The sequence below is a fragment of the Adiantum capillus-veneris genome, chromosome 24 (genome assembly GCF_014529385.1).
Source record: "Adiantum capillus-veneris isolate H3 chromosome 24, ASM1452938v2, whole genome shotgun sequence".
NCBI lineage: Eukaryota > Viridiplantae > Streptophyta > Polypodiopsida > Polypodiales > Pteridaceae > Adiantum > Adiantum capillus-veneris.
The window spans coordinates 63,397,987-63,423,165 of NC_140954.1; the positions used below are offsets into that span (position 1 = coordinate 63,397,987).

General features: G+C 44.6%; 1 protein-coding gene across 1 annotated transcript in view; it reads right to left on the reverse strand.

Moving 5' to 3' along the window:
• Positions 1-447: 447 nt before the first annotated feature.
• Positions 448-25,179, reverse strand: part of LOC147426480 (serine/threonine protein phosphatase 2A 57 kDa regulatory subunit B' theta isoform-like) — a 58,328-nt gene continuing 33,596 nt past the window's right edge. The window contains exon 3 of the mRNA XM_086499185.1: positions 448-1,125. Within this exon, the coding sequence (XP_086355311.1) occupies positions 811-1,125 (315 nt within the window). The 3' untranslated portion in view covers positions 448-810. The remainder of the gene's footprint in view (positions 1,126-25,179) is intronic.

The window sequence follows — 25,179 nt, forward strand, 5'->3', positions numbered from 1 at the left end:
CAAATCTAGGATCTAAAAAACCTATTATGGTGTAAAAAGGTTCCATTTAGAAGCATACAAATAACATAAGCCATTTGGAAAATTCTTACTCCAGCACGCATGGCGCTGCCAGCTCTACAAAAAGTTGCTGCATCTCTTCAAGCGACAAAGAAAATTGGTATAATGCTCTTGAACATTTTTCCTTAAACGAGTCTTGCAGCAATAGCTGAGAAACTGGAAAAACAGAAAAACCTATAAACAAGACTTCCTGAGGAGCACGCTTGTAATTAGAGACACTAGCACCTCCTTGAACTCCTTGAACACCCCTAAGGAATCAATGAACAAGCTCTAATGCAAACCCTCTTGCCCCTTTTCTGTTCTCAGCAGAAAGCTCACGCTTTTAGAAGAATTAACGTATGCCAAGCACACTCAAAAGACACCGTAAAGCAACCTAATCACACAATTACAGAACGTCAAAGCAAGCTCAACTTTAGAGGGCACAAACAGACCTCTTACTTAAATTGTACTACTAGGCAGATTAGCTCGCAGCAGAGCTCCATCCATAAACACCAAAATCCAGGAAGACATAACAAGAACTTGCAGAGTGCATATTTATGGGCGACCCCAAGAGCCATGCACGGTATTAGATTAGATTACACTCCTGCATGCATGCCAGTAACGACATGGGAATGGGCTTGCCAGAACCGGCAAACACAGAAGACTAACAGAAAGTACCAATGGCAGCAGGATCCGACACTGAAGTTCTCTCTACGTAATCTCATAAATTGACAGCTGACTTGTAACCTGCGACACGCCATACCTATACAAGTTCTAGATATTTTCAGCTTTTTTGGTATCTCCAAGCAATTCAAGTCGCTTCCAAGTGATTTCCCTCTTCTCTTCCACTGATTTTGCTTTGTCTTCATCCTCTTTATATTTCTTTTGGCATTCTTGAAAAAGTTCCTCATCCAGGTCCTGAAACATCTTTCTGACATTGGTTGTTAACCCATTGACTGCAAGGCTCCAGTGGCGACTTGTATTCCTTTCCAATGCAGGAAAAATAAGAGGCAAAATTACATGTCGATTTTGCGCAACCAAGTTCACAATATGATCATTGTTCCACAAAAAAAGAGCACGCTCTGCAACCTGCATGATGGCAAACAACTTACAAAACTTAAATTGGGAGGTACCAAATATCCAATTTTGCAAAGAGACTTGCAGAACAGCAAATGTTGCTACTGTACACAGCTGGGTTAACTAAGTAAGTTAATCAGACCTTTTGGGACTGCTTGACACTGTCTTGGTTCCAAAACAGGACACTTGAGTGTCCTTTTTCAGAAAAATTCAAGAGACTCTTGCACAACTTGATTTGTCCTACACGTTCAGCCTCAAAAGGACATTAATATAGTCTTTCCTTCTCTCTCTGTGCGATCTCACTATCTGCAGCGTTTTCTCTCTCTAGTGACCTCTCTTCCCTTCATCGCCCCCTCTTCCACTTGCATCATTTTCTGCTTGCACATGTTGCATGTGACGTCAGTCAGGGTCCCCTAGGCTGAGATGCAGTTGGACAGAGGGCTGCCCACTATAACAGGCTGATTCGGAGGAGGTTTTCACCACAGCATCATGGAACTTTGATGGCTGTCCATTGATTGAGAATCTTCTTCACTGGTTGCACATGCGATCATCATCCGGTTCACTTTTTCTGCTGCCCCTTTGACATAATATCAAAGCCGCTGTGTGCTCACGAATCAGACTGATGACAAGAGAAAGGGAGAGCCTTGCTCGACTTAATGAGAGAACATGCAATGACCAAAACAAAAGGGAAAGCAAACTGTGAGTACTAGGTGCATGAGAGAGAGAGAGAGAGAGAGAGAGAGAGAGAGAGAGAGAGAGAGAGAGAGAGAGAGAGAGACGAAACCAGATGGGGTCCCAAACCCCCCTCCAAGGGCCCCCTCTCCATTGCTAGAGAGGTATTTACTTTAGATTGCACAAGTCCGGTACAATGGGTCTAGATGCTATGATGCTTGATGAGGTCTGTGTCGACGACGAGGCTGTCAATGGGCTGAAATCTGAAAACACTAGGGTCTACTGCTGCGGATTTGCACTACGTTGACAAGACAGGGCTGATCTACAACCGTGATGCATGCAAGGGCTGAGAACTGCAAAACGCAGGCTGTTCTTGAGGCTGATCTGCTACAAAGGGTGGAAAACGGCGAGGATCTGGTACCGGATGGGTGAGGTACGGCGAGGCTAAGGGCTGATCTGAAAACGCAGGTCTTCTTGGCTGAAAACGCTGGTCTTCTTGGTCTGCAAAACGCTGGTCCTTGTTGGTGCCTCTTCTGCTTCTACTAGGCGCCCTGGGTCTCCTTTTATAGGTGCACACAACTGGGTTGAGAAGCCTCATATTCAGCCCCACGATTCTGGAAATAATAATGTCACTTAATATAAAATGACCTATAAGAGGTTTTTCACATGCAATTGCAAAACTGGGTTCATGCGGTGGAAAATGCTCATGTTGGGTACTGGATATTGATTCTAATGATCATGGGTTGTGCAATCAGAGGGTATGCAGCTACTCTACGTGCCTTGACATGCACTGCCTACGTACAGGGCTCACGAGGGTGCCAAAACACTTCTTAGGCTACCTAAACCCTAGAAGTAGGTACAGCTTGTCCACATGCACATTAGGTTAGATGTGCAAGTGATAAGTCAGAAGTTGACGCAGTCGAGTTTCCTTTTTAGATTCTTTCTTAGGACACTCCTTTTTCACGTGACCTACTACGTGACAATAGAAAAATCTTCGTTCCTTTGTACACAACGTCTGCTCTTCTGTACTTAATTGACCACCTACGATTCCTCGAGCAATTCTCTCATTAGGTGTGAGTTGAGGTTTATCAAATTTTCCTGTACCCTTATCCTTATCTTTGTCACTTTGAGAGAGAGATGTAGATGGAGAATTAGATTGAAAATTAGGAGAGTTCTTTCTATTGTCACCATTCCTATTAGAATTTCTATCCTTGTCTTTAGAGGTGTCTTGAGAGGAAAAGTTACCATTACCATTGGCTGTCCTGAGCTTACCCGTAAGGTGTAGCGGAAGTGAATGTTGAACTTTGCTCAACATGAGTGCTCCGAACTATGCTCAAGGGTTCCTTTTTCTTACGGAAGGGAGAGCCTTCCGTTCCTTTAATGAGAGAGTGCAAATGATCACAAACAAAGTGGGAAACGCTGTGAATGAAGGTGCTGAGACTGAGAGATAGAGAGAGAAGAATACGACACCAGAATGTTGTCAAACCCTCCCCCGAAGGCCCCACTCTCTATGGCGAGAGTGGTCTAATATTGATTGCACAAAACTCTACAATGCTTTGGACTTGCCCACGATGTCGACGACGATGAGGACGACGATGAGACGGGCTGAAATCTGAAAACGTTAAGGGCTGAAATCTGCAAATCTTTATCTGCTGAATTCTGACTCTACGTCGGTGACGACGGCGATGATGAGAATGCAACGACGACGCGCTGAAAACGCAGATGCTGAAATCTACGTTGTCCGGGCTGAATCTGCAAACTTCGATGGATCTGACCGTGCGGCGAGGATCTATTGCGGGAAGGTGGGATCTGCGAGGTTCGGGAGCTGCCCTTGTGTGAATAAGTCCAAATCGGACCCTCCAATCCGCCCATGTGTGGCCGCCCTTGTGTAGACAAATCCGCTTTTGAATCCGGCCACCGGCCATTGACTTCTTCCGACCACCGGCCACCGGCCAACCAACCACTTTTCGACCGCCGTCCGGCCATAATATTCCCGCGAACCAAAAAAAAAAGTCTCAAGGGACGGCCCCTAAAGTTGCCCCTGATTTTTGGCCATGAAAATTTTATTTCCGGTGAGTGATTTTCCTTCACGCACGATGGCTTCTCCTCATAATGGGGGCCTTACAAATGTGCGCTTTTACCAAAGAAAATTACAAGGGGTAAATCAGGCTCCATACTTAACAATCTCCCACTTGGAGACTGATCTCCAAACCAAACCTGTGACTACTTTCCATCCTGGCTTCTTATCCTTGAATGCCGATTGAAGATGAGCAAAAGCTCAACTTCTCCTTGTTGACCACCTTTGTAAACATGTCTGCAGGATTTTCACTTGTATGCACCTTTCCTAGCTTTAGCTGTTCCTCTTCCACAAGAGTGCGTATGAAGTGATGTCTCACCTCAATGTGCTTTGTCCTTGAATGAAAAGCTGAGTTCTTCGCAAGATGGATAGCACTTTGGCTACCACTGTACAAGACACAATTGTCTTGTTTGAATCCAAGCTCTTCTAAGAATCTGTGAAGCCACAGAATTTCTTTGCTTGCCTCCGTCATTGCTACATACTTTGCTTCCGTGGTAGAAAGTGAAACCACTTTCTACAGCTTTGAAGCCCAGCTTACTACTGTACCTCCAACCGTGAACACATAGCCAGTAGTGCTCCTTCGAGTATCTTTGTCACCTGCCATATCTGCATCAGCATACCCTTCTAGAAAAATATCAGTTCCTCCAAAATACAAAGCATTTGTTGTTGTCCCTTTTAGATACTTAAGTATCCACTTCACAGCTTGCCAATGCTCTTTACTTGGGTTGTCCATGAACCTACTCACAACTCCCACTGCATGTGCAATGTCTGGCCTTGTCCAGACCATAGCATACATTAGAGAACCTACCGCTGCAGCATATGAAACTTTAGACATATAGGCTATCTCCTCTTGTGTCTTCGGACACATATCCTTCGTTAGTTTAAAGTGACCAGCCAAAGGTGTAGAAACTGGTTTTGCATGTTGCATTGCAAACCTTTCTAGTACCTTCTTAATGTAATCTTCTTGAGATAGCTTTATTGTCTTCTTCGTCCTGTCCCTTGATATTTTCATACCAAGTATCCTCTTTGCAGTACCTAAATCTTTCATTGAAAAAGATTTAGACAGCTTCTCTTTTAGGTCTTTGATGTCCTGCATGTTAGCACTTGCAATCAACATGTCATCAACATATAACATTAGAATGATGAATTTCCCATCTCCCAAATTCTTCGTGTAGACGCAGTGATCCGAGTTACATCTTGTGAATCCATGATCCAACATCCATCGATCAAACTTCAAGTACCATTGTCTTGATGCTTGCTTTAAACCATACAAGCTCTTCTTTAATCTGCAAACCATTTTCTCCTTACCTTTTACTTCATACCCCTTTGGTTGAAGCATGTAGATTTCCTCCTCTAAGTCACCATGAGGGAATGCCATATTTTCATCCATTTGCTCGAGATTTAAATCATGAGTAGCCACAAGGCTTAAGACAAGCCTAATTGAGTTCATTTTTACAACAGGAGAAAATATTTCATTGAAGTCAATACCTTTCTTTTGAGAAAACCCTTTTACCACAAGCCTAGACTTGTACCTGTTCTTCCCACTTTCTTCTTCCTTCACCTTGTACACCCATTTGTTTTGAAGTGCCCGCTTACCTTTAGGCTACTCGACCAATTCCCATGTTTGGTTGCGATGTAGTGAGTCCATCTCCACTTGCATGCTCTTCGTCCATTCTTCTTTGGATTCATGTTGCATAGCTTCTTCGTATGATTCCGGCTCTCCAGAATCTGAGATCAAGAGATGGTTGAAGGAAGGAACAAACCTTTCTGGAGGTCTACTTGCTCTTGTAGATCTTCGGGGAATAGGTTGAGGCTCCTCATTTGGTTGACGTTGTTGCGCGCATTGTCACCGTTTGCAATCCTTGAGTCTTCACCGTCCTCAAGCTTCATGTACTCATCACCTGTTTCTTTTGTTTGATTTCTTTCCAAGTAATCTTTGTACATATTTTGTTCGTTAAAAATTACATCCCTACTCCTTAAGATTTTACCATCTTCAGGATTCCATTGGCGATACCCAAAGTCACCTTCTCCATAGCCAATGAAGAAACACTTTTTGGACTTTGCATCTAGCTTTGATCTTAGGCTTCTATCTATGTGCATGAAAGCCTCACACCCAAACACTTAGAGAAATGCATAATTCACCGGTTTACCTGTCCATGCCTCTTCTGGAACTCCCCCATCCAATGCCGTTGAGGGTGACCGATTGATTAAGTACACAGACGTACTTACAGCTTCCGCCCAAAGCTCAAGCGGTAGGCCAGCATGTAGCCGCATGCTTCGTGCTCGCTCCATGATTGTTCTGTTCATCCTTTCCGAAATCCCATTTCGTTGAGGTGTCCTTGGGGTTGTCCTTTGCCTCCGAATGCCATTGCTAGCACAAAAGCTTGGCTGCAATATTCACCTCCATTGTCGAATCTGAGGCATTTAACCTTGGTACATGTTTCATTCTCCACAAAGGCTTTCCACCTTTAAAATATGGAAAATACATCGGACTTATTCTTCATGACATAAACCCATGTTTTTCTAGTCGCATCGTCTATGAATGTTACATAGTACAATGAGTCACCAAGTGATGGTATACTTGCAGGACCCCAAACATCAGAATGAACCAACTCAAGTTCTTTATTTTTTCTTTCATTTCCTGATTTTTGAAATTTCACCCTCTTTTGTTTACCATAAGCACAATCTTCACAGAACTCTAAGTCCACTTCTTTCAAACCTGGTAGAAGCTTCTTTGTTTGAATGATTTGCATTCTTTTGGCACTCATATGACCGAGCCGATAGTGCCACACCGCACTGTCAACTTCTGTAGTTGCTGCACAAGCTGAAGGTTGCGTGCTAACAGTACACAAGTAAAGTGTACCGACCTTTTCTCCTTTGGCAACCACCAAAGATCCCTTTGAGATCTTCCACAGTCTGTTTCTGAATGCAATATTGTGACCTTCATCGTCCAATTGTCCTGTAGAGATCAAATTTTTGCGAAGAGAAGGAACATGCCTAACATCTTTAAGCTTCCATTCATTTCCGTTAGCATTTGACAAAAACTGTACCTTTGCCGACAATCTCACAAGCTTCATCATCTCCCAAGTATACATACCCAAAATTACCTTCGGTGTAGTCTTGGAAATGTTGCTTGTGTGGTGTCGCATGGAATGAAGCCCCGGAATCTACTATCTAGGAATTAGACACATTGTCTAATGAGAGAATTAGAGTATCTTGCTCTACTTTACCTGCCACATTGGCCTCCAATGTTGGCTTGTTGTCTTGAGACTCTGTCTCCTTCTTCTTCTTGGACCAGCAATCCTTCTTGACGTGGCCCTTCTTGCCGCAGTTCCAACATTCAAGAACTGACTTTGTGCGTGACTTGCTCTGCCTTGAGCGATCACGACTGTTGCTAAATTGCTTTATCTGACAGAAAAATAATTCTAAATGAATTATTGGATTTATAAGTGAGAGGGTTTTCTCGCTTGGAACACCAAGAAACTAATTCTAAATGAATTATTGGAATTTTAAGTAAGAGGGTTTTTCTCACTGGAGCATCCAAGTACAGAGTATTCCTAGTGCGTCATTCAAAGTAATGACGGGAGCGCATACAGAGTATTCCTAGTGCGTCATTCAAAGTAATGACGGGAGCGCTGTGAACGGGAATATCTATAAGGCCACCAAAAACAGGTACTTCTGATGCGTCACATCGGATGGGTGACAGGGAGCATCGGGAAGAAGTATCCGACCATCCGGGAACGGACATCTCTGATGCGTCATAGGATGGGTGACATAGAGCATTGTGAAGGGGATTGTACCGTAAGTTCGGTAGGAAAGGACTAGGTGATGGGTATTCCTGATGCGTCACAAGGTGGGTGACAGGTGCATCAGAAAGGGGATATCCATAGTCGAGAGGAAATCCGAACTGGAAAGAGGAATACGCGTAAAGACGCAAGCACAAGAATAAAGATGCGTTCTGAGAAGCTTTTCTTAAAAAGCGAAATATTTTAACGAGTTTTTCAGGAAGAGCAAACGCTTTTCCGCGAGGAATCTATGTTTGCATTGCATTCGTGCATGTGGTTGCATCCAGGGACGCCTCGGAAGTCCTGTGAAAGCATTGTTTTTAACTTATAAGGTTTTATTGAGTTTTTGGGCAGGTTCATACCAATTTTAAAAATATGCCGGCCGTCCACTTAATAAGTGGACAGCCACTTAGAAAATAAAGCAACAAAACCAGCCAGCGAATTCTCTCTCCCTATTTCAAGTAGAACAGGAAAAAAAAAAAAAAAACGGCCGCGATCTCTTCGCGAGCAGCTATTCGTGCCGTGGTGAAGGAGCTATAAAAGCACCACATGCCTTCATTGAAAGGAGGTTACTAACGTCAGCAAGAGAAGACTCTGCCGCCAGATCACGCAAGAGATCGCGAGACTACGAAGCACGGAAGTCGCTTTTCCCGCGAAAGAGCGACAGGTATCTATTGTGGATTCACCATACGAATTGTTGTCGCATGTTTGCGTATGTGTTTGCAGGTACTTCATCGCGAAGGAGAAGCGAGAAGGCTTCGGCCTACGCTTGGGAATTCCGAGAATGGAATTCGGAAATGTCTACAGAGTCTCGACTCCGAGTACAGACGGAAAAAGGATTGAGAGCTTGTCTCTCGGATTTCCCTTACGGGAAGGAACGACCATCGAGTCCGAGATTTAGAACGGAGGGGTTTTCTCCGGTTCTTGTGCTTGTAAAAAGATTCTCCCTAATAAAGAATACTCTTTAAGGGGGGGGACCAGCCCATCTTCTGGTCCCCAGTACTGTGTCGATCTTCTCTCTCTCTCTCTATTTATTTCTCTCTATATCCTTTGGCTTCAGTATTAAGTGATAAATTCTATTTATTCGAGTATATTTTATATTGTTATGCGCTCCCGTTTGTGACAGTGGTATCGGAGCATGGTCTCCTCTCTTTCTCTGTAAAGGAGGACTACTCTGGGAAGATACGGGAAGAAGCCATGACAAGCCAAGAGAGAAGTAAGCAGGCGGAAACCTAAGTCCTGCAAGAAAAGCTCGCAGAGTTGGGAAATTGAACTTACAACAAGACTTGGATTCAATTCAAGGCTGAATTTTCTGACAAATTTTTTTTCCTCTACGCTTTGAGGAAGGCATCCAAGAAGATTGGGATCGGTTTGCCCAATAGGAACACAAGTGAGTCAAAGCAAGTAGTGGTTCACTCTTGCCAAGGTAGCTCCACTCTCGACCCTTTCTGAGGGAGGAAAGATGAAGAAATTCAACAAAGGACTTTTGCCCGAATTTTGTAGACGCATTTGCAAAATACTTTGCAGCAGATGGTAGAGTCAGCAATAAAAGCTGAAAGTGTACACCTTAGTGTACATAGACTTTAATCCCCGCAGTGGGACGGGGACCATTGAACACAGAAACAATGAATTTTTGTTACCTCTCCTCGAAGGATACGTTGCTATCCGGAGAAAGTTTGGAGTAAGGGAATTCAATCTAACTCCTAAGTTTTTGAATAGAAGACCCTCAAACTTAAAGTGAGAGGGCAGGTCTTTAATCAAAGTTAAATCTTTGAGACACTCATCAACTGTGTATTGCTTTTATGCACGAGATATGCACGCGTCTAACCAGGACAATCACTCTCGAGTGTTTATGAGAGTAAGGTTGAGTCAGAACATTGTTTTATACGATGAACTGCTTTGCTTAACTATCCGGAAGGTCCATGATTGATCTGGTATCCGGTAGTTCTCCAACAAATTACCTGCTATTGCGGGTAAGAAATTATGAAGGAACCATTCTGAGCTTTCCAAGCAAAGAAAAGCTTTCATTAAGCTTGAATACTCTTTAAGCCCACACTCCCTACCCAGTAAGGGAAGACATGGTAGTGCTTTTCGCACAAGTGAAGGAATACTCTCTTTACGAGGGAAGGAACAAGTGACGACTACTGCCTGTGCTCAAGGAATCCAAGGATTGAAATCCTCGTTTATTCGATGAGTGGGTTTTGCTCTAAGATCGAGCCAAGGGATCGTCAGGTTGAGTGTCTTCGCTCTAAGAATCTTCCGAAGGGAAGGAAATTTCCCACGTTCACCGAAACTCTAACACAGCTTAAGAATTATGTACACCTTTGAGTACATGGATAACACACGAAGATGCAGACCTATGCCAAGGAACTGGATGAGAGTTTGTTATACTCTCTTGAGCGCCTTTTTGCGTGCAAGGCTATTCCGACACAAGAATCTCTATTTGAAATGTGTTCGGTAGAAGGAATTTGAGTTTCTCTACGGAGAAGAGGTTTTCTGATGGTCGTTGATCATTGAGTACGCTATGTGCTTTTACCATTACAGTAGCAAATTTTGGTTGCAGTATATGTTTCTCCATGAGCAGGTCAAGTAGCATTTACACGCTGCTCGAATAAATTCGAACTATTCTGTTCATAAGAATATAATTCGCCAACCGTTTCAAAATGGTAAGAATTACATATGGGAGAACATCCCTAAGAATCAAAGAGGGTTCGCTCTATTGTGAACTAGGTTTGAACGTACGTTCAAAAAATGCTATGGCTAGAATCCTACCTGCCTGAGATTTTGCAAGGCGTCATTGATGCTTGCAAGGAGGAAAAGATTGGAAGGAAGTGCGCTGTGCACAAGGAATCTTCGGATTGGAACCGTCCGCCTACGTTGAGCGACGGCCCGAAACAAGAACCTTCTTTAAGGTGATCACACACTTTGTTTGTGAAGGAAGACATCAAGATTAATACTCTTATGATTTGGGCATTCCCTATGTGGGAGGACACAAGAGGTTTAATATCCTCAGGACTCATAGCGCAAGGTTATGCGCAAGGACATAGACCTAAATTTATTTTTAGGAGGATGATTCTTCTCGGGATTGAGAAGGTGGAATTGAGTTAACAGATTCTCGGAAAGACGCGAATGACGAGTTCTTACATGGCTTGTAAGTTTAATGAATGGTGAAGGATATCCTCGAGGTATTAGAGGAAGGACATGAACTGGTAAGGTAAGTATTGAATTATTGAATTTTTGTTTAATTTAATTTCTAAGTTCTCTCTTGAGAAAGGACTGGCTCAACTCACCATTGACCAAGATTTGAAATTTTCCAATTTCTCCCCGGCAGTTCAGTTGGACCTCTACAGTTGAGGACAACTGTTTATAAGTGAGAGGGATGTTGCTAAATTGGCTTTATCTGACAGAAAAATAATTCTAAATGAATTATTGGATTTATAAGTGAGAGGGTTTTCTCGCTTGGAACACCAAGAAACTAATTCTAAATGAATTATTGGAATTTTAACTGAGAGGGTTTTTCTCGCTGGAGCATCCGAGTACAGAGTATTCCTAGTGCGTCATTCAAAGTAATGACGGGAGCACTGTGAACGGGAATATCTGTAAGGCCACCAAGAACGGGTACTTCTGATGCGTCACATTGGATGGGTGACAGGGAGCATCGGGAAGAAGTATCCCACCATCCGGGAACGGACATCTCTGATGCGTCATAGGATGGGTGACATAGAGCATCATGAAGGGGATTGTACCGTAAGTTCGGTAGGAAAGGACTAGGTGATGGGTATTCCTGATGCGTCACAAGGTGGGTGACGGGTGCATCAGAAAGGGGATATCCATAGTCGAGAGGAAATCCGAACTGGAAAGAGGAATACGCGTAAAGACGCAAGCACAAGAATAAAGATGCGTTCTGAGAAGCTTTTCTTAAAAAGCAGAATATTTTAACGAGTTTTTCGGGAAGAGCAGACGCTTTTCCGCAAGGAATCTATGTTTGCATTGCATTTGTGCATGTGGTTGCATCCAGGGACGCCTGGGAAGTGCTGTGAAAGCATTGTTTTTAACTTACAGGGTTTTATTGAGTTTTTGGGCAAGTTCATACCAATTTAAAAAATATGTCGGCCGTCCACTTAATAAGTGGGCAGCCACTTAGAAAATAAAGCAACAAAACCAACCAGCGAATTCTCTCTCCCTATTTCAGGTAGAACAGGAAAAAAAAAAAAAAGCGGCCGCAATCTCTCCGCGAGCAGCTATTCGTGCCGTGGTGAAGGAGCTATAAAAGCACCACATGCCTTCACTGAAAGGAGGTTACTAACGTCAGCAAGAGAAGACTCTGCCGCCAGATCACGCAAGAGATCACGAGACTACGAAGCACGGAAGTCGCTTTTCCCGCGAAAGAGCGACAGGTATCTATTGTGGATTCACCATACGAATTGTTGTCGCGTGTTTGCGTATGTGTTTGCAGGTACTTCATCGCGAAGGAGAAGAGAGAAGGCTTCGACCTACGCTTGGGAATTCCGGGAACGGAATTCGGAAATGTCTGCGGAGTCTCGACTCCAAGTACAGACGGAAAAAGGATTGAGAGCTTGTCTCTCGGATTTCCCTTACGGGAAGGAACGACCATCGAGTCAGAGATTTAGAACGGAGGGGTTTTCTCCAGTTCTTGTGCTTGTAAAAAGATTCTCCCTAATAAAGAATACTCTTTAAGGGGAGGGACCAGCCTATCTTCTAGTCCCCAGTACTCTCTCTCTCTCTCTCTCTCTCTCTCTCTCTCTCTCTCTCTCTCTCTCTCTCTCTCTCTCTCTCTCTCTCTCTCTCTATTTATTTCTCTCTATATCCTTTGGCTTCAGTATTAAGTGATAAATTCTATTTATTCGAGTATATTTTATATTGTTATGCGCTCCCATTTGTGACAACGACCGTTTTGGTTTTTGAACCTCTCCTTAGGCCTTCCTCTTGTTTCCACTGGCAGTACAACACTTTATGATTCTTTTGTGCTTCTCCTTCGTATTTCCTCGCTTAGGAGAACACCCACAACATCATCAAACTTAAGAGTATTTGTGCCAAAAATAGAATTACTTACAACCATCACAAGGCTGTCCCAACTATCCGGTAGAGATGATAGTATAAGAAGAGCTCGCACTTCGTCATCGAAATTGATTTTCACCGATCGAAGTTGACTTATGTTTGTGTTAAAGTCATTTAGGTGTTCTGCAACTGAACCATTCTCTGCCATCTTTAGATTGAACAAGCGCTTCATAAGAAATACCTTATTGGATGCCGATGGTTTCTCGTAGAAGTCGTCAAGTGACTTGATCAAGTCCTCCGTGGTCTTCATCTCCGAAACATTGAAGGCCACCGTTGACGCCAAGCTTAACGGATTGTTCCCAGTGCCTTTCGATCAAGGACAATCCATGCTTCATCTGCCATCGTTGCGGGCTTCTTTGCAAGACCGCCTAGTGGCAAATAGAGGTGCTTCTAGTAGAGATAGTCTTCAATCTACATCTTCCAATGTTGGTAGTTTTTGCCGTTGAACTTCTCAATCTTGAGCTTCCCCCCTCCTCCGCCATAACTCCCACTCAGTTCAAGGAATCCTTTCCTTGAGATAATTTAGCTGCGAGCAAACCTTGCTCTAATACCAGTTGTTAGGAAATAAGACGTAGCTAAATAGATAATTGAGTAGATTACTTAATGGAGAGAGACAGATTTACATACACGAGATTATAGAGTAGAGAGAGAGAGAGAGTACACACGATATACGTGGTTCACCCAATGTGGGCTATGTCCACAGGAAAGTAGCCACTCAATGGCTTTAGTACTTCAAAACAAGAAGTAGTTTACAAAGGGATTATACCCTTTTGGAGCTCCCGCCTTGCTTCACTCTCACCACCTCACACCCACCTTGTTGCATCAACTTCACACTATGAAATGTGTGTAGAAATGGCCTCCTTTTATAGGCCAAAAGGGTTGCCCTCTCTTATAAGAGGCAGCCATGTGTAGCCGCCCTTGTGTGAAAATCGGACCCTCCAATCCGCCCATGTGTGGCCGCCCTTGTGTAGACAAATTCGCTTTTGAATTCGGCCACCGGCCACCAACCAACCGACCGCTTTTCGGCCGTCGACCAGTCATAAGATTCCGACGAAAAGGAATATCCCGGCGAACCAAAAAAAAGTCTCGGGGGCGGCCCCTAAAGTTGCCCCTGATTTTTGGCCGTGAAAATTTTATTTCCGGTGAGTGATTTTCCTTCACGCGCGATGGCTTCTCCTCATAATGGGGGCCTTACAAATGTGCGCTTTTACCACAGAAAATTACAAGGGGTAAATCAGGCTCCATACTTAACAGTGACATCCCCTCCTTTTCAAAGTGAGGTACTAGTACAGTACTCGCCAACAGCATCTAAAGTCCTGGAAAGGACTCTTCGCCGGCCGACTCTGAAGCGTGGGTCATGCGATACTTGAACGTCATAAAGGTCTGCAATGCTTGCTTCTTTGGGCCACGCCGAAAGCGACACAAAGTCTTTTGTGGCTCCTTCGATGCTTCAACTTCGTCGAGAGTCCTGCTTCTTTCTTCTTCAAGAATCTCCATGGCTGAAAATTCCTGAAACCATTTCCAACACAAAAACATGAATATACCTATTCCATGTAAAGTGATTGGAAAAAATATTGTCTTTCTCAAAGACTATGCATACAATGTAGATGAACAAAGAGACGGAGTGCCAAACCGTTCACCCCACACACGCAAACAATGAGATCGTATCTTTCTCTTATGATCTAAAGCAATGAACTGCGGCAATTCACAACGGAAATGCCCATGCTTGGTGCTCATACTTTTATGTGCTCTTTCTACAAATGTGTCGTGCCAAGGAAGAGACATGGAATGTGACTTCCTTACATACATACTTTTCAGCTTTTCATGAACAATCCGCATACATTCGTGCTCATTCATGAGTGAAACGTGCTCAACGTACAATATGTCATGCCTAGGAAAAGGGATCGCATAAAGACGCTGGCTAAGATACAGGAAACGATCACGAAAGAAACACTCGAACAATGCGTGCGTATCAATCATGCGAACACATAGTACTTCCAGTGAGGGTTCTTTGGACCTAGGCTCGAGAGCCAAGATCGGTTCTTCCTGAGGGGGTTCTTTGGACCTCAACTCAAAAGTCAAGATCGATCCTTCGTGATTGATCGTATCTGCAATGAGGTTAGCTTCACTAGAGAAAGTATCCACTAACACATCATCCTTCTTGTGAACAATCACATCCTTTTCATGCAACTCATCATGCTTGTGAGAAATCACATCTTGATCATGCAAATCATCATGCTTGTGAGAAATCACATCTTGATCATGCTCATCATTATCATCCAATTCATCATGCTTGTCATTGTCATTCAAAGCATCATGCTTCTCATAATCATGCAAATCATGTGTGTCATGCTTGGGAGAAGAAGAGACTGAGAGAGTCTCCTTCTCCAGAATCCTTTCAATCTTGTCCTGCATATTAGCAATGAGAGAGGGAGAATGAACAATGTTCTCTCCTTGAATGACAATGGGAAAGTCACTTTTGGCATTGAGAGTGAAAGTGTTAGCCTCCCAATCAATGAGAGGGTTAAGATCACGAAACCATCGAATGCCCAAAATCATATCACATCTTGAGAGAGGAGAGACAAAAAAGATCATCTACGGAAAGTAGCTTAACAACACACCAAGACACTCTTGCGTGATGAGAGAGTCCATACCGGGAACAAAAGCCAGAGATCTCGAGAGGAGATTTCTGACTAACTTCTAGGTGGGCTCTCTCTACAAGAGAGGGACTGATCACATAATGCATACTACCTGGGTCAAACAATATGACAAAACGCTACCTCCACATATGACCATAACATTTAATGAGAGAATCACCAATGGGAGGATGATGAGAAACTTAGGGCACACTCGTGTCATCATTAATTGCATTGACAGAGGAAGTAGGTTCTGTGGATTCTTTAGATTCATTCGATTCAAGCTTAGGACGTGTTCTTTTAATGTGACCCTTAATGTGACAATGACAACAACAACCTTCCTTAAAATAAGTGCTTTGCTCTTCCGACGTGATGTATCCTCCTAAAATTCCTTGTGCTACCTTTTCATATGGAGTGAGCTTAGGTTTAGCAATTGTGTTAGCCTTACCCTTAGGTTCATTGGAAGAATTCTTTTCTGAGAGACTGTTGGAAGATTGGTTAAAAGAGTTACCGTTCTTACCATTCTTACTGTTCTGAGGGTTCTGAGAAGTTTGCGAGGTACTTGTGGAAGTCTTGTTCTCCTTAGGCTTTCCCTTGTTGTGCTTCATCTCCTGTGCGAGAGCAATCGCTACCTTGTTGAGTTCGAGCACCTCGACATCGTACTTGATATACTCATCCAATCCATTAAAAAATGCCTCTTTGCGCTCATCATCCAACTTGTGTAATTGGGTACCTAGCTACAAAACACGATTAAAAAAAGACATAACTGACATACCATTTTGCTTGAGAGCGTCCCAATCGTCCTTCAATCATGCGAGGTACTGAGGTGGCATAAACCGCGCCTTGAGCTTGTCTTGAAAATCAGTCCAATTGAAGGAAAGGAACGTGAGTTCGTCGGCTTCCTCTAGGTGCGCGGCTAACTGTGCCTCTTGCCATGCGTGGTACCAATTGATGGCATCACCGGCAAGGTACATAGCTACCGTCAAAACCTTGCTATTCCGTCTTCTTAGTTGTCGCAAAATAAGCATTAAATTGATGCAACCAAGAATGAATAACCGTAGCATCCATCTTACCATCATACTTACTGAAAGTCAACTTCTCTGTGACTCGATTGTTGGAATCCGCCTCGTGGCTTGCGCCACTTGAGGAACTCCCACGATCTTTGGCTGGTTCGGACTTCGAGGCAAGTACTTGTCGAACCAATTCTTGAGTGTGGAGGTCTCGTTGAGCCTTACGCTCGGCCTCCAAGGCTGCTCTTTGAGCTTCACGCTCGGTCTCCAAGGCCGCTCTTTGAGCTTCCCGTTATTCCTTTCTTTGTGCTTTTCTTTCGTTTCGTTCATCGCGCTCGCGTTCTAGAGCAATGCGATTTTCTTCTTGTTTTATGGCATTTCTTTCATTTCGTTCTTCGCGCTCGCGTTCCAAAGCAATGCGAGTCGCTCCTTGTTGTGCCAGCGCACTTCGATTCGCTTCTTGTTGTGCCAACGCAAGGCGAATCGCTTCGCAATTGGCTTCTTGTTGTTGGGTCATCATGTCCAACATCAACTTGACCATCGCCTCCATGGAAGTTGGTACAACTCGTGGCGTAGATGGAGAAGGGGGGGGGGGGGGGGTCGGAAAAATCTCTTGGTGGGGAGAACTCTTCGTCGCCTCTCTCATGCTCATCACCTGTATGCGAAGTATCCATTCCGCTTCGGGTGATGACCATGCACTATGCTCTTTGGTTCTGAAGTTCACGAGGAACTTGGGTTCTTAAGGGCCTTGGGTTCTTGGGTTCTTAAGGGTCTTGAGGTTCTTTAGGGTCTTCTTTCGCTTGAAATCTGTGTTTGAGAAGGATCTTCTCTTCACCCGAGTTCTACTCCTTTCCGCGGGTGCACCCCTTGGCGGCCTTGCGCTCACACCAAGTTCCCACCTCACGTCGATTGGCAGGCTGCTAAGTGCACGGTCCCCTCTCAATGAGTGAAAAGAGACACAAGGGGAGGCTAGACAAGCCCTTCTTTCTTGGGATTCTTGTCACTCTTCAAAAACATGATAAGGAATCAACACGCCCAAGAAAACTTGGGTTCGTGCGACCGCAACAAGCCAAAAAAATAATGTGGTTCTTTCCTTGAGTGAAACAGAACACTGTCAAATCTCTGATACCAAGGTAAGGTGCAGCGGAATGAATGTTTGAACTTTGCTCAAGATGAGTGCTCCGAACTGTGCTCAAGGTTCCTTTTGTTCTTATGGAAGGGAGAGCCTTCCGTTCTTAATGAGAGAGTGCTATGATCACAAACAAAGTGAATGGACACTATGCGTGCAAGTGTGTGAGACTAAGAGATAGAGAGAGAAGAGAATACTACACCAAAGACGTTGTAAAACCCTCCTCCGAAGGCCCCACTCTCGTCGGTGAGAGCGGTCTACTTTTGATTGCACAACAAACTCAATGCATGTGACTGATGCAAGTCTAGGCTATGTCGGCGATGACGACGGGGATGGCGAAACCGACCTAAGGGCTGAAATCTGCAATTTTTTATCTACTGTCCAAAAACGCTATGGGCTGAAATCTGCTGTTACCGAAAATGCTATGGAAAACGCTAAATTTTCTGGTCTTTATGGCTGACAATTTGCATCTACCGTAGGGCTGAAAACTGATGTTCTTTAGGCTGAATCTGCTACTCTTTTAGGGCTGAAACTGATAGTCTTTCATTGCTGAAAATCGACAAGGCTGAAAACTGTAAAGGCTAAAAACTTCAAATGCCAGAATCTCCAAAAACGCTAGGGGTGCAATCTGGAAACGCTAGGTGTTGGGACTGTGTGGGCGATAATCCTCCTAGTGGAAAACGCGAGGCTGATGCTGATCTAGGGCGATGATACCTGATGATGCAAAACGCTAGGTCTGGGGGTGTGTGGGAGATGATCTCCTGATGCAAAACGCCAAGGACTGGGACTTGCTCGCGATGATGCAAATGCTAGATGATCTGCTGCAAAAATGGCAAGGCCTGTTTGCTGCAGAAAACGCTAGCTTGGTCTTGATTGGTTGGAAACGCTATGGGTTCCTGCCGGTCTTGCTGAGAAGGTGCCTGTTGAGCTTGGCTCCTGTTGCCTCTTCTACCATTTAGTGCTAGTCTAGGTTTGCTTATATACAAACTTACTCAATTTGCCCTACCTACTTTCCAACAAAAGTCACTTAAAAATAATAAGTGAAAAATGTCAAAAAAAGGTAAAATAGGCTAAATGCACTGGGAAATTCCCCTGAAGGATTCTGATGGGTTCTGATGGGAATGCTTATGCTCATGCTGTGTGCAACCAGAGGATATGCATCTACACTATGTGACTGGACATGCACGGTCTGTGAACAGACTCACAAAAGTGCCAGATAACTTCCTATTCTAGACTGACTTGATTGAACTGAACCCTTGTCGTGTTGTAGCTTGTCCACGGACACATAGGGTTGGATGTGTCACGTGACAATAACACTTAATGAGAGACTCATCAATGGGAGGACCATGAGAGACTTGGGTCACACTCGTGTTCTCATTTATTGCATTGACAGAGGAAGTGGGTTCTGTGGGTTCTTTAGATTCAAGCTTAGGACATGTTCTTTTTATGTGACCCTTGATGTGACAATGAAAACAACGACCTTCCTTAGAATAAATGCTTTGTTCTTTCGACGTGATGTATCCTCCTAAAATTCCTTGTTCTGCTTTTTCATATGGAGTGAGCTTAGGTTTAGCAATTGTGTTAGTTTTACCCTTAGGTTCAATTGGAGAGTTCTTTTCTAAAGACTATTCGAAGATTGATTAGAAGAGTTACCGTTCTTACCATTTTGAGGGTTCTGAGAAGTCTGGGAGGTACTTTGAGACAACTTGTTCTCCTTAGGCTTTCCCTTGTCGTGCTTCATCTCTTGGGAGAGAGCAATTGCTACCGCCTTGTTGAGATCCGCGGAGTCCAAGACTTCTACAACAAACTTGATATATTAGTCCAACCCAAAAAGGAAAGCCTCTTTGCGCTCATCATCCGATTTGCGTAATTGGGTGCCAAGCTGCAAAACACGATTAGAGAAAAACATAACAGGCATACCATTCTGCTTGAGATTGCACCAATCCTCTTTTAACCGCGCTAGGTACTATGGTGGCATAAACCGCGCCTTGAGCTTGTCTTGGAAGTCAGCCCAATTGAAAGAAAGGGGCGTGCCTTCCTCGGCTTTCTCTAGGTGCACGGTCAATTGTGCCTCTTGCCATGCGTGGTACATAGCTGCCATCAAAACCTTGACTATTTCCTGTCTTCTTAGTTGTCGCAAAATAAGCATTAAATTGATGCGACCAAGAATAATAACACTAGCATCCATCTTACCGTCATACTTACTGAAAGTCAGCTTCTCGATGACGGGGTTGTTGGAGTCCGAATCTCGGCTTGCGTCACTTGATGATCTTTGGCCGGCTCGGGTTTCGAGGTGAGAACCTATCGGACCAACTCTTGCATGCGTAGGTCTCTCTACGCCTCACTCGGCCTCCAAGGCCACTCGTCTCTCTTCGGCGGCTTCCTTTCTTACTTCGGCCGCCAAGCGCGCTTGCTCACGCTCACACTCAATAGCTGCATGTCTTGCTTCGGCCACCAAGCGTGCTTGCTCACGCTCACGCTCAATAGCTGTCTGTCTTTCTTCGGCCGCCAAGCGCGCTTGCTCATGCTCACGCTCCATAGCTGCCTTTCTTTCTACTTTTCTTTCTTTTCGTTCCGCGGCCGCCAAGCGCGCTTCACGATCCAAGGTAACGCGTTGCGCTTCTTGCTGTAACGTCATGTCCATCTTCGACTTGATCAAAGCCTCTATAGGATTTGGTGCAATCCTTGGCGTAGATGGGAAGGGGGAGGGTCAGAAAAACCTCGTGGTGGAGAAAATTCTTCTTCGCCACTACCATGCTCATCACCTCCATGCGAAGTATCCATTCCGCTTCGGGTAATGACCATACACTGAAGTCTTGGGTTCTTAAGTTCACGAGGAACTTGGGGTCTTGTGGGTCTTGGGTTCTGGAGTCTTGAGGTTCTTCTTTCGCTTGCAATCTGTGTTAGAGCTGGATCTTCTCTTACCCGAGCTCTACTCTTTTCCGCGGGCACACCCCTTGGCGGCCTTGCACTCACACCAAGGTTGCTTTTTCCCACCTCACGTCGATTAGCCAGTCGCTAAGTGCACGATCCGCTCTCAATGAGTGAAAAGAGAAACAAGGGGAGGCTGGACAAGCCCTTCTTTCTTGGGATTCCTATCACTCTTCAAAACACGATTAGGAATCGACACACCCAAAGTGTACTTGGGTTACGTGCGATCGCAACAAGCAAAAAAAATTATTGTGGTTCTTTCCTTGAGTGATACAGAACACTACCAAAGCTCTGATACCAATGTAAGGTGTAGCGGAAGTGAATGTTGAACTTTGCTCAAGATGAGTGCTCCGAACTGTGCTCAAGGGTTCCTTTTTCTTACAGAAGGGAGAGCCTTCCGTTCCTTTAGTGAGAGAGTGCAAATGATCACAAACAAAGTGGGAAACACAGTGAATGAAGGTGCTGAGACTGAGAGATAGAGAGAGAAGAATACGACACCAGAATGTTGTCAAACCCTCCTCCGAAGGCCCCACTCTCTATGGCGAGAGCAGTCTACTATTGATTGCACAAAACTCTACAATGCTTTGGACTTGCCGACGATGAGGACGACGACGAGACGGGCTGAAATTTGCAAATCTTTATCTGCTGAATTTGGACTCTATGTTGGTGACGACGGTGCAACGACGATGCGCTGAAAACACAGATGCTGAAATCAGCGTTTTCCGGGCTGAATCTACAAACTTCGATGGATCTGACCGTGCGGTGAGGATCTGTTGCGGGAAGGTGAGATCTGCGAGGTTCAGGACTTCTACTGCGGTATTTGACTGCTGAAAACTGAAAACGCTGGTGCAACTTGTGGTCTTGTCGCGGAGAATCTACAAAACGCTAGGCTGTCATGCTGATGCAAAACGCTAGGGCTGAATGTTGTGCAGATGCAAAAGCGCTAGTTGTCCTGATGTGGTTTTGTTGTCGTCGGGCTTGATCTGCAATGCAAAACGCCAAGGCTTGGTGATGGCTGAAAACGCTAGGCCTGTTATTTGCAAAACGCTAGGTTTGCTGTTGGGGGGGGGGGGGGGATCTTGTTGAGAAGGTGCCTGTTGAACAAGGTGCTCCTGCTGCCTCTTATGCCAGAAAGTGCTAGCGCTAGGGTTTCTTATGTACTTGGCTTGCCAAATTGCCCTACCCAGTTCCCAACAAAAGTCACTTAAAAATAATAAGTGAAAATTGGCTAAAATTGGGAAAATTGGTCTATGCATTGTAAAAATGCTCTGATGGGTTCTAATGATCATGCTGTGTGCAACCAGAGGATATGCATTTACTCTAAGTGTCTGGACATGCACGGTCTGCGAACAGAATCACAAAAGTACCAAATCAGTTCCTAAGCTAGGCTAACTGAACCCCTGTCATGAAGTAGCTTGTCCACGTACACATAGGGTTAGATGTGCACGTGACATTACCCTTGTGCTTCATCTCTTGGAGTTGAGCCAAGCATAACGCCTCTTGCAATGTCTTTGGATCACTGGCTTCCACATCAAACTTGAACCCCAAAAATCCTCCTTCATTCGCTTCGGGTATTGTGGAGGCAAGAAGCACGTCTTCAAATCCTCCTCAAACTCCTCCCAGCTAAGCTCGAGGGAGGGAACGAGGAGAGATGCGAAGTGGGCCGCCTTGTGTCGGCTTCCTTCTTCTCCCCCATCCACTCATCCTTCCACGTGATGGAATCACCCATTAGATGCATGGAAGGTTGAAACCAAGACAACTTTGTTTTTATCAGACTTTTTAACAGCAACAAAATAGGATGTAAATTGATGCAATCGAGAATAAATGACAATAGAATCCATCTTACAGTCATACTTACTGAACGTAATCTTCTCGGGAATTGGTTCATTGGTCGTCCGTGTAGCATGGGTCGCCTCCGGGACTTCCAGCCTACGAGTCTCGGCTTCGGCTGGCAATCAACATTCCTCTCGCTCTGCCACTTCCACACGCTCTTGTCGAGCCTCCTCCGCCTCCACACGCTCTCGTAGGCGTGGTGCTTCTTGCACCATTATCTCTATCATCATCCGCATCATAGCATTCATAGGATTTGGTGGCAAGGATGGAGGTGTAGCGGGAGGACTCATGGGAGGATCCAAAGGTGGAACTTACTCACCTTTTGAATTGGTGGAGGTCTCCTTACCGCTACCAATCTTGTCCATGCAAGGATTTCTTGGTTCAAGGAAGGTCGCATACTAATCTTCGAGAGACTATCTACCCCCTCTTCGACGCACCTCGCATGCAACACCTAGTATACAATTGGTTGCTATTTTTTGCGCAAGGTCCCACGTGAAAAGGCAAGCCTGTTGTTCCAAGAGTGGGAGAGTATCACCAAAGGGCTGCAAACACAAGAGAGAAAAACTTTTGGGGGTTTAGCCGATTATTGCAAAATCTTCAAAGCTCTGATACCAATGTTCAGTGCAACTTTTACACTTCCACAAATCTTTACTTCTTTCCTTGTGGTAATGATTGCTTTAGTATAAATGACAATTTCTTTTACTGTCCCTGAAGAGAGGGAATGAGAGCGGTAGAGATGTGGAGAGAGAGAGAGAGAGAGAGAGAGAGAGAGAGAGAGAGAGAGAGAGAGAGAGAGACACCCCATAGGATCACAATCAACCCTCTCAAGGGTCCCCCACACCGTTGCCGATGTGGCATTTGCTTTTGATTGTGTAAATGGAATGTAGACGCATGTAATACCTCGACTCTACTGACTCAATGGAGAATGTCGCCTCGTTAACTCTTCAAGATGAAGCACCTCTAGGGCTGATTTGTTGCACCTTGGATCCGTCACGATATGGGAGTACAGATGGCCACCAAGGGGTAGATCTAGGGCTGATTTGCACTCCCGATGTGAGAGGATAGAAGGGCTGAAAACGCAGATCTCGATGACGGCGATGACGAGCAGCAATGGGAGCACTCAATACAATGAGGGAATGGCCGAGGAGAAGCTCAATGGGCTGCCAAGGACCGCATCTGAGAGGCTAGCACTCCAAGATCTCATGCACCTCCGACGAGGGAAAGGCTGAAAACTGAAAATGCTGGCTGATCTACAAGAGGAAAGCGAGCGCTAGGGCTGAAATCTGCTATGGCTGCCTGATTGCTGCAAAAACGCTAGCGCTGATCTATAGCTGCAAACATAGTCACAAGGGACACGTTCCGAGAAGTGGGGATGGGGGACAGGGCTCGAATGGATTTTTATTGTAAAAAAGAGGGTGGGACGGCAAGTGGGGACAGAAAACCCAAATGGGCGTCCCTTGTGACTATGGCTGCAACAAATGCTAAGCTGGATCTCTACAAAACCTTGAGGCTAATCTGCTCTGATACTTATGCCAAAACGTTGGGTGCCTTGCTCCCTTTATAGGCCAAATTGCAGGTTATAATTTTAAAAATCACTTAGGGTTCGAAAGGGCAAATTCCTTAAAAATAAATCATTAACGTGATTTATTGATAAGTATGAACAGGGGTTAGTTTCACGGTGAAACTGTCACAAGACGGGCACCACGTGCCAACGGAAAAGAATAGACTGAACAGACTTTTAGCACTTCAATAACAACTGAAACTGAAAGAGAGAGAGCACACACGACACGGAGTGGCGAAATTCCACCCCGAGAGTATTGGCCCAACCTTAGCACCCCTTTCAGTATTTCTTTATATTACTTGAGCTCAAACAATGCCGGTGCTCGCGCTATGCACCTTCACCCACCCAAAAGAGTGCCAGAGACTGAGCCCTCTGCACTTATTTAAAGGCCTTGGCCTTGAAAGCAGTTTACATGAAAAGCTTGAAACTCAAAAGCAACTCGCCCAAAAGCTGGCGCTAAAAATCAGCCGGTGTAAAGCGTGGAAATCAGTACAGGCTGCCACGTCAGCAAGTCACCGCAAAATCCGAGCGTCCGTACAGCTTGCTGCCACGTCATCAGCTGCTACGCAAGTCCTTGTGTGTGTGTGTATCCTGCTTTATTTATTCTCTTTATGTCATGTTGCTAAATTGGCTTTATCTAACAAAAAATAATTCTAAATGAATTATTGGAATTTCAAGTGAGAGGGTTTTTCTCACTGGAGACATCCGAGTACAGAGTATTTCTAGTGCGTCAAAGTCTATGTCTGCATTGCAACAATGCATGTGATTGCATCCAGGGACGCCTGGGAAGTACTGTGTATGCATTGCTTTCAAGGTTTGTGTCACAAAGTGATGACGTGGCGGACAACAGAAACCCTAATTTCTGCCAGAAACCCTAAAATTCCTGCAAACCCTAATTTCTGCCAGAAACCCTGATTTCCGGAAATCGCGGTTTTTTTTTTTTTTTTAAGATGAGCGACGCAAATTTTGCTTTTTCTCTACCTAATGAGAAAGAGAGAGAGAATGCTTTTGCTTTCAAGTTTTGACTCTCTGTGAGAGAGAGAGAGAGAGAGAGAGAGAGAGAGAGAGAGAGAGAGAGAGAGAGAGAGAGAGCAATTGCTTTTGATTTGAAGCTTTTGGGGCTCTGCTTTTGGGCATCCCTTGTAACCTTTAAATTAGTGGTGAGGGCCTCACTTCTCAGAGCATCTGGATGCAGAGTCTGAGAGTGAAACCCTAACCGCTCTCTTGTACTTTGATGATTGATTAATACAAAAAGAAATACCGAAAGGGGCGCCAGTCTTTGGGGCCAATATCTCTAGGCACGGAACTCCGCCGGGCCAGTGCAAATCTATTGTGATCTGTGAATTGTTTTGA